General features: G+C 45.0%; 1 protein-coding gene across 2 annotated transcripts; it reads right to left on the reverse strand.

Moving 5' to 3' along the window:
* Positions 1 to 693: 693 nt before the first annotated feature.
* On the reverse strand, positions 694 to 6437 carry GPR85 (G protein-coupled receptor 85). Of its 2 annotated transcripts, none has more exons than XM_052667967.1 (2): positions 6176 to 6437; positions 694 to 4674 (listed from the first exon to the last, which is right to left on the reverse strand). In XM_052667967.1, the coding sequence occupies exon 2, from the start codon at positions 4497 to 4499 to the stop codon at positions 3387 to 3389; it is 1113 nt and encodes a 370-aa protein (XP_052523927.1). In that variant the 5' UTR covers positions 4500 to 4674; positions 6176 to 6437; the 3' UTR covers positions 694 to 3386. The 2 variants fall into 2 exon arrangements, with proteins under 2 accessions (XP_052523927.1, XP_052523928.1); XM_052667968.1 differs by lacking the exon at positions 6176 to 6437 and adding an exon at positions 5787 to 5872.
* Positions 6438 to 9075: the final 2638 nt, after the last annotated feature.

The following is a 9075-nucleotide window of genomic DNA, read 5'->3' on the forward strand; positions in this document are numbered from 1 at the left end:
CTGCCAAAGGGCCAGCGGCACGAATAGATTGGGGAAAAAATCAGAGGCAGATATTTTTTTCTGGACAGAATCTGTTCTTACACCTTTTTTCTGCCACTAGCTTCTCATTACCCATGAGCATTCAATATCAATGCAGACATAAGCCAGCATGATATTCTTTGCTACTCTGAAATAGAAGAGTAATCTACTAGCCCAATAAGCTTTGGCACCAATGTCACATCCGTACTAAAATGAAAGCAGAAGGCTTTTCATACTGTGATGCAAGCATGTACTGAACTGGAAGAAAGCCTTCTTGCTCCTCTGAATTTATACCCTGATGCATGAGGCCTGATGTGGCAACTAGAATCAAAATGACAGCCGTGTCAATATCTGCAACTACTGCTTTGGTTCACGTATATGTGCAATTCTTTAGGAACCTCTCACCTATTCAACATCCTTTGCCAGTGAGTTCCAGTGAGTAATAACTCTGTACAAAATGTTACTTCATATGTTGTCACTTAACTTCTCTGCACATTCCCCTGTTCTTTTAACACTGGAGGGAATAAAAGGAATTACATCTTACACAACACTTGTACTGGAAAAATACAAAAAACCACTTAAAGCACTTCTCTGTCAAGTAGTAACACACTTGCATATCTTTCAGTTAGTCAAAGGAATTACGTTGATATCAAAAGAAAAACATTTAGCAAAATATTTGCTTTCAGACTTGTTTACCGTTTATTATTTTAATTTACATCAGTTTCTGCTTGCAAAACTTCCAGGGAAATAATTTTAATTTTTTTTTTTTCCCCACTGCATAGTAAACACAGCCTTCTCAGTATTTCAGAAGCATAGTACTATAGAAACGTCAGGGCCTGCTTCTGCTCCAAATGAAGTTAATGGGAAAACACCAACTGACTTTATTAGGAGTTAGGTCAGGCCCCAAATATGCAGCTCTTGAAATGTCATCATTTTCTGGCTAATTTTCAGAACCGACTACTTCTACAACTATAACACTATTTACAACTTTATTTATATGTACTTCTTTATTACAATATGTAATATCAATGTTCCTTGTAAAGGTTACTATTTTATAGAAATTAGACTGAAGTTATTGCCAATCAACCTTTTAATAAACTTAAGTGGGATAACTTTCAGAATTTTTCTCAACACACGATTCAGCTTTTATGCACTCTTTCCATCTTTGACAATTGCTTAACTACCTTAATTTCAAAGCCTTTTCCAGCGTAATAAAAAAGTCCTTTTGGTAGAAGTTTATTGGTCCCGTTTCAAATTATGTTCTGAAACATTCTTGTACTGATGAGGACTCATTATTTCAGCATTTTTTTCTGTTTCAACACAGTATATTAGGCCATGCCTCTCAACCAATCAACCTCAGTATAAAAGTGTAAGTGAGGTCAAACAGATTGCTCACTAAATCTTTGATCAAGTTGTCTGATCACATATAGACACAACTCTCTGAATTGTTGCATATGTTGTATACTGTTATCATACAAATTTAAGCATTTCCATTATTGACTGCTGCTTGTGTACGTATAGATTAACTTGCTGATCATAAAACTACAACAAAGGACAACATACACCGATACTGAATCAAGACCTCTAGTCTTGTCGCTCCAGAAATTAAGAAAAAAATCAACGTTCTTTATGATCGACTGACTCGTGATGTTGTGCTTCAAATATACACATTTTCCAAAATCAAACTGTGAAGTTAATGTCAAATACTGTGTTGTAACTTTAAATATAACTGACATATTAAAACAGATAGATGGGTAATTATGATAAACTACACAATAGTGCTACTGTAGATAATATCATTTATCAATCCTGTGGTCCCCATCATTCATGCATTTACAGTTTGGGAATACAGTGACTGCAAAGGATAATAAATTCATAATGGCTACATTCTCAGTACTTCATGCTAGCTCACTAGACAAAATAAAAAAAGGTTAATTGTATAACTGGAAAAATGTAAAATTTTATTCCAAGAAAATTAACAAGCTACACAGGTAAATTTTGGCAAATGCAACTTTATATTGAAATCCACACATCTGTATCTTAAAGAAGGAAAGACTCACAGACTCTAATGTATTTCTAAAATACTAAGAAATCATATTATATGCTTTCACAAGTTAAAACTTAAATAATTTAAAACAACCAATACACCAAAATGTGCAGAAAATATAAACAAGACTGTGCCTTCAGTAGAATAAATGCTTCACAAATTGTGCAAGATATCATACTAAGGCTGCGGTCTCCCCATGACAGCTGTCTTAAAATATAAACATACATCAACTGCCTGTGTTTCTCAGAACAAACCAGAAAGGGCGGCATACCTAGAAAAAAACCGTATCATCCCAGTGATGTGCATACTGATTTTGGGAACCATCGGAGTAAAAAGGAAAAAAGAGGACTAAGTGATCGTTCATGCACTCCCAAATGACTGACCAGAGTCACTGATTCAATTTTCCTTGCTTATTTGCTTCAATGCTAAACAAAATGGAAGATACTAGATAACCCTTTAAGGCAACATGTGTTTATTCTGTATAATTATAACTGTTCAATTATGACTGGATATTATCATTAACGTTGCCTAACAGACTGATATCTAGCTTTTTAAAAAATATAAATAAGAGTCTATTAAACTTTATACCAAGTCAGCAAAAACCACAGAATACAGTTAAATGTTATTATTTCACTGTTAAGGAAAATGGCATTTAGAAAGAGTAATATATTCGGAAGAAAAAAAAAAAAAAAAAGAAAAAAGAAAAAGAAAAGAAAAAAGAAGTCTAAATGAGAACAAAAATACTGCTTTGGAATGCTCCCCAAAACTTACTCACAAGGCAAACAGATTTGTAAGTGTGATAATCCAATAATGCATGGCACATCTTTAATCAGTTACAGTACTTGAGTCCCCAGTTTTCAGTCTTTGCAAAACAATAATTGTATGAAATGTTTTAAAGGTCTTCAGATGTCTAAAATTAGTTTTATCAACACATTAACCTCATATCAACTTAATTTATTAAGATGTCCAATGCTAATGTTTCTGATGGTCTTATTTTATGTAGTGATATACACAGCATTTAGCACTGATACTTAGCACCTGCTACTTTCATAATCTAGATTTCAACCACATAAAGAAATTCAGGGCAGTAGTTCAGTCCTTTGTTCTTAATTACAAACCTTCAGCAGTGGTCAGCAGGAACATGTTTAGGTTTAAAATAGGATTAGAGGTGAGCTATTGCAAAGACTGCAGAATGTTGCCCAAATCCTTACAACTGCTGACATCCCATTCTTGATTTTCTTCTCAAGACATGGCTACAGGCCACAATTGCTTAGCAGAGAATGGTAGTGTTTCACAAGGCTAAAGATTTACAGATGCTCCCTCATATAACACAGTAAGGTTCCCTTGGTAACCTGGATTTTCTGCAGTAAAGAAGGGTTGTGCTGAAACAGCGCCTCAGCTCCCTGTTGGAGAAAATGCAGACAAAAGGATTGATTCCAGCTTGGGCAAAACTCATCCAGACAGCGGCCGTTAGAAATCCCCCCGGTACTACAGGCCCTCTTGCAAAAACTCTCCAGTAACAGGCTACCAAATAGGGACCCCACAAGGTCAGAAAGAGGAATGTCATGATGTAGAACATTCTGCTGATTCTCTTCTCCATTTTGAACTCGTCTAAAACCAGTAGCCTTCTCCTGCCCGTGGTGTTGGCGTTCTGCCTGATTCCCAACAAGGTTGGCGGTGTGGGACCCCTTCCAAATCCAGCCAGCCAATTAGCAGCTGCTTGACCACTCGCTCCGGGACCGTGAAATGTCCAGTTCTGGCTCACCGCTGCAACAAACTGGACTGGCTTCATTTTCCTGCGATCGTGAACAAAAAATATCAGCTTGAGGTAGACAAGCTGTGTGGCTAGGAGGATGAGGGCAAGAAGAAGCATAAATCCCAAAGAATCATTAGCCCTGAAGGAACGATGCTGGAAAGTGCACTGGTCTTCCTCCCTAATGAACGAGTAGGTGCCCACATCTAAAACTGGGGGGAAAGCCATGGCTACAGAGAGAGTCCACACCATACAGATCACGGCCAAACAAGTCCAGAAGGTCAGCCTCTTTGTATAAAAACGGTGGTGGGCAATAGCTAAGTATCTGGTGACGCTTATGCAGAATAACATGAAAGCGGTGTGAAAGCAGGACAAAACCCCCAAAAAGGCAATCACTTTGCAAGTAAGAGTCCCGTACGTCCAAGTAGAGCCATTTTTTACAGAGGTGAAAACAAATGGGAAACAAATTGCAGATCTGAGGATATCTGAGCAGCAAAGATCCAACAGGAAGTAGTAAGGAGCTCTATGCAAGGTCTTATCTTTGACTAGCAAAATGGAGATCAGAAGGTTACCCACCACACTGACTCCTATTATGAAACCCAGTGAAGTCAGTTTCAGAAAAGCTGTTAAAGGAGAGAGATTTTGTAAAATGTTGTCAGCTGCATGGCTGTAGTTCGCCATAGATGGATGGATGATATGTATATTGCCTCAGTCAAGTCTCATGATCTATATATAAGAAGAAGGAAAAAATAGATCCATACATCTTACTGAAAATGTAATCCACAAACAGAACTGATCTGGTGTCTAGTCATACAGTACATCCTCTTCGTTCTGATTTGTCATGCCATCAAAATATCTGAAAAAAAATCGAGCTATCAGTTCTTAAGTTAACAAGAAATGATGTCAGAAAGTGCTAACAAAGATGGTAATTTATGGAGAAGCAAATGAAGTTGTAAATTTGAGTACTATTGTTTGTTTTTAAAAATCACGAGGCTTTCATACATACATGCATACATACATACTGTTCAGCATGTTTGATCACTGGCATTTCACAGATCTGGCTGGTTACAGTCTCAGAACTGGCCAGTGCCCCTTAGCTTTGGTAGCGTATGTCATTCTACAGTCAAAGCCTCGGAGATTTTATGAATCGAAAGATTCCCAGTTTGCGAGCCCAAGAGCTAATCACTGACATCCTTAAAAAAATCACCAACGGCTGCTGGTATTTTGACATTACCTATGTTTATTTTACGGCTACGCTATTTGTCAGTGTTTTAGAGGCGGCTGCTGTGTTGATACGGATCACACCCAAAGAAACCCTGCAGAATTTATGTTTTTTAACCCGAGTCACCAAAGCACATTAATCACACCGTGTTAGTTCATGCACATTCTAAGAGAAACGGTATTCATTATCTCCCTCCCTTCCTCCTGCAAACCGTAATTTCATCATTTCGGCTTCCAAACAAACAGGTACGCCAGGCAGCCGATGGCACTGTGCTTCAGGGTCCCCCCCTCTCCGCTTTAATGCAAATCTTTAAAGCCTCGACATCATTCGGAATAAGCAACGCTCGATGTAAATACCGAGACAAAACAGGCATCACACCCAAGACATAATGCCCATCCTTCGGGGAGGGCTGCTTTGGGCTATGCTTAAATAAACATATCGTACATCGACTGCATCTTTTACTATTATTATTATTATTATTATTATTTCCCGCTGATCGGGGCTCCACAAAGCCCGCTAATCCTCCCGGCCAGCGCACCGGGGCACATTTCATGCAGCAAAACGAAATAAATGGAAGGGCTCTGCCTGCCGCTGTGCCGCCGTTGTTTTTTTCCTCCCCCCGCGCCGGGGACAGAGCCCCGCAGCAGCCCCGGGCTGCCCGCCGCCCGCACCGAGCGCCGCTCCGCCAGCTCGGGCGTGCAAAGCCTATTCCCGCTGAATCCCCGGCAAGATCCTTCCGTTCTTACCGTCCGCGAAAGAGCCCGATCGCCGCCGTGTAAACAGACGCCGATCAGATCATGGCATCGTTTTAAAACCATGAAATCAGGCTCCCCCTCCCCCTCCCGCCGGCCCCGCCGCTTCCCCTCCTCCGCGGAGCTGTCCCCGCCGCGCGGCCCTGCCTCCGCGCACACGGACACCGCACGCACCGCACACACCGCGCACCCCCGCCCACGGCCATGCAGGGCCGCGCCGCGCCGCCCGCAGCCGCCGCCCGCCAGCCGCAGCCGGAGCCCTGCGGGAGCCCCGCGGCGGGGCCGGGCAGCGCGCCCCGCGCTTCGTCCGCTGCCATCGCGGAGCGCTCCCCGCACGCACCCGCGGCTGCGGCAGCCCCGCTCCAGCCCTTCCTCCTTCCTACCTGTTGGTGCCGGAGAGCCCCGCGTGCCACAGCCGCTCCTTCCCGCGGGATCCCGCCGGCCTCCTTTAAAACCCTCCTCGCCTCCCTCCGCCGTCGCTCATCCTCCTTCCCCTCATCCCTTTTTCTTTCTTTCTTTCTTTCTTTCTTTCCTTTTTCCTTTGCCTCGGTACCCTGACGGAGCGCCCAGTCAGCGGCTCGCCCGGCGCATGCTCGCAGCGCCTCCTCCCCGCGCCGAGCCCCGTCCTCCCCTGTCGCAGCGGCACGGTCCTCCCCGTACCGCGGCGGCGGCGGCGGGCTGGCCGGGGGTACGGCGCCTCAGCGGCGTCCGCTCGCTCGCCGGGGGCGCGGCAGCCGCCGTCTCCTCGGGGAGGGGAACGCGGCTCCCGCCTCAGCGAGGGGAAGGCGGCGGCACGTCCCCATCGCGAAGCGTAGCCGAGCCGGATTTATCGCCGAGCCCGTTAGTGGAGAGGGAGGGGGAGGAATTTGGTCCTGCGCTCCTTGTTTGTGCCTTTGAACTCCCCCTCCCGCCCCTTTCGCTGGAAACGGGGGCGAAGAAGCGGCCGCCGCGCGGCTCTCGCCCGCTCGGATCCTGCCGCCGGCGGTCCCTGCCCCGTCCCCGCCCGCCGGCCTCCGAGCGGGGGGTCCCTGAAACCGCCGCGGTTCGGGGAAGGCGTATTGGCTGCGGGGTCGTCAGGGCGCCGCGCTTCCCCCGAGTCTTCCCACCCCGCCGCCGGCACAGCGCCTTTCGCAAAATTCAGGCAGAACAGCGCAGAAATGCCGGCGCGCTGCATGGCGGCGGGGCCGAGCGCTCGGTCAGCCCGCTCTGCCCCAGCGGGGCCAGCTGTCCCCTCGCGCTGCGCGATGGGCCGGACGGAGGGGCGACTCGATGGGCCGGGGCCCGGTGCCCAGCGGGCCGGTGCTGTCACTGGACGGAGCCGAAGGGACCAGTGGCGGGTGCGGCCTAAATGCTGTCAGCCGGTGGGCAGAGCCGTGTGGGGTGCCGTTATCCGGCAACCTGAAGAAAATGGGAAGGTTTTGGGGAAAAAAAATAAAACCTTGCAAGAGCCTGTCCCTCAGCCCTCTTGCCCCTTCAGGCTGCGTGGGAGTTTATCCAAGAAAAATAGCTTTTAAAAGGGAGCTGCATCCAATATAATTTGTTTTGGCTTGGAAGAGGTTGTGGAGCTTCTTTTGGATAGGGAGATTGGGGTCCTGAGGAACTTAGAACCATAGAATCATTAAGGCTGGAAAAGGCCACTAAGACCATGTAGTCCAACCATCAACGCATCCCCACCATGTCCGCTAACCATGTCCCTCAGCACCACACCTCCACAGTTCTCGAACACCTCCAGGGATGGTGACTCCTCCACCTCCCTGGGCAGCCTGTACTGATGCCTCACCACTCCTGAGAAGTTGTTTTCCCTAAGATCCAGCCTGAACCTCCCCTGGCACAAATTAAAGCCATTAGCTCTCATCCTATTGCTGTTGCCTGGGAAGAGAGACTGACCCCCACCTCACTACAACCTCCTTTCAGGGAGCTGTAGAGAGCAATAAGGTCATCCTTGAGCCACCTCTTCTCCAGACTGAACAACCCCCTTTCCTCAGCCATTCCTTGTAACTTTCTCACTGGAATCTTCCAGTTGAATCAAAACAGGTTATTCAGGGGAATAGACCTGTGGGGGGGCCTTCATAATGTGCGTCGTGTCTTTGAGACCCTTAGTAGACTACAGGTATCTTTAAAGCTGCTGTCAAAGTTCAGGTTCTTTTTGTCACAATCTAAAAATCATTTTAATTAAGGGCCAAACCACAAGATTGGTTTCAGTGGCAGTGCGGTTAAGCCCAAAGATCTGCAGTCATTGGACAATTCAGTTACTTAAAACAAAAAATTGCAGTGTTTCACACATGTCTTCTTATTGAACAGAAAACTCAACAGAGCTCAGTTGCCACATACTTTTTTCTTTTTTTCCGTGAATGTAATCAATATGAAGTTGGGTTGGTGGCTCATCTTTGGGGTTAATTTCCCTTTTACAAAGATGTTTCCAGCTGTTTTCCAGTTACTCCTGTTGTTAAATATGTGCACACAAAGCTACATCTACCGTGACTTTTATAGTCATTCTCAAAGTTAAAATGTGAAGAACAAGAAAATGACTACCAAGCTGGTAAGAACAGCCTTTTTACTACAGCAAAGAATTCTCTGAATGCTTTAAAAATAAAACACTTTTTAAGTTTTAGGGATTAGGAAGCAGGTTAATCATATCTGTTACAGGACAGCTATAGTATATTCACAGTCAGAGCCTATTTGTAGACGCTTAATTTAGGATTTGTATTTAGGAGTAAACAATATGACATTATTGTCATTGTCATCATTCCAAAAAAGGTGTCATGCAGTAGTTTCTAAGGACAGATGTACAGTTCTGTTCTGAGTTATTCTTCAGAACAACAGTTCTAGAGAATGGAAAGGAACAGAAGAAGAATAGTGAGGAAGCCTTTCTCACAAAGTGAGATGATTGCTCTGGGCAGCCTGGTCTGGTAGTTGGCGACCCTGCACATAGCAGGGGGGTTGAAACTAGATGATCATTGTGGTCCTTCTCAACCCAGGCCATTCTATGATTCTGTGATTCTACAATTAGGGTAGCCAGCAGAATTTGTTGGGGCTTTGCAACAAGAAAGAATCAGGAACTCAGAGTAAGTGGCCCATTCCTCAGTGTAAGGGCAGCAACATTAAAGGCAAGAAAAAGAACCTGTGTGCCGTGTTAGCATCTCAGAGGAAAGAAACAATTACTGTTGGGAAGGTAAATACCTTTTTCTCCCTTCTGAACAGAAGTGTGCTTTTCCCCAGGAAAGAAGGGGAAGAGGACAGAGTACAAGTGAAGAGTAGGAGCAAGAGAATTTACTTACCCCAT

The sequence above is a fragment of the Tympanuchus pallidicinctus genome, unplaced genomic scaffold, assembly GCF_026119805.1.
Source record: "Tympanuchus pallidicinctus isolate F22 unplaced genomic scaffold, pur_lepc_1.0 scaffold8, whole genome shotgun sequence".
Lineage (NCBI taxonomy): Eukaryota > Metazoa > Chordata > Aves > Galliformes > Phasianidae > Tympanuchus > Tympanuchus pallidicinctus.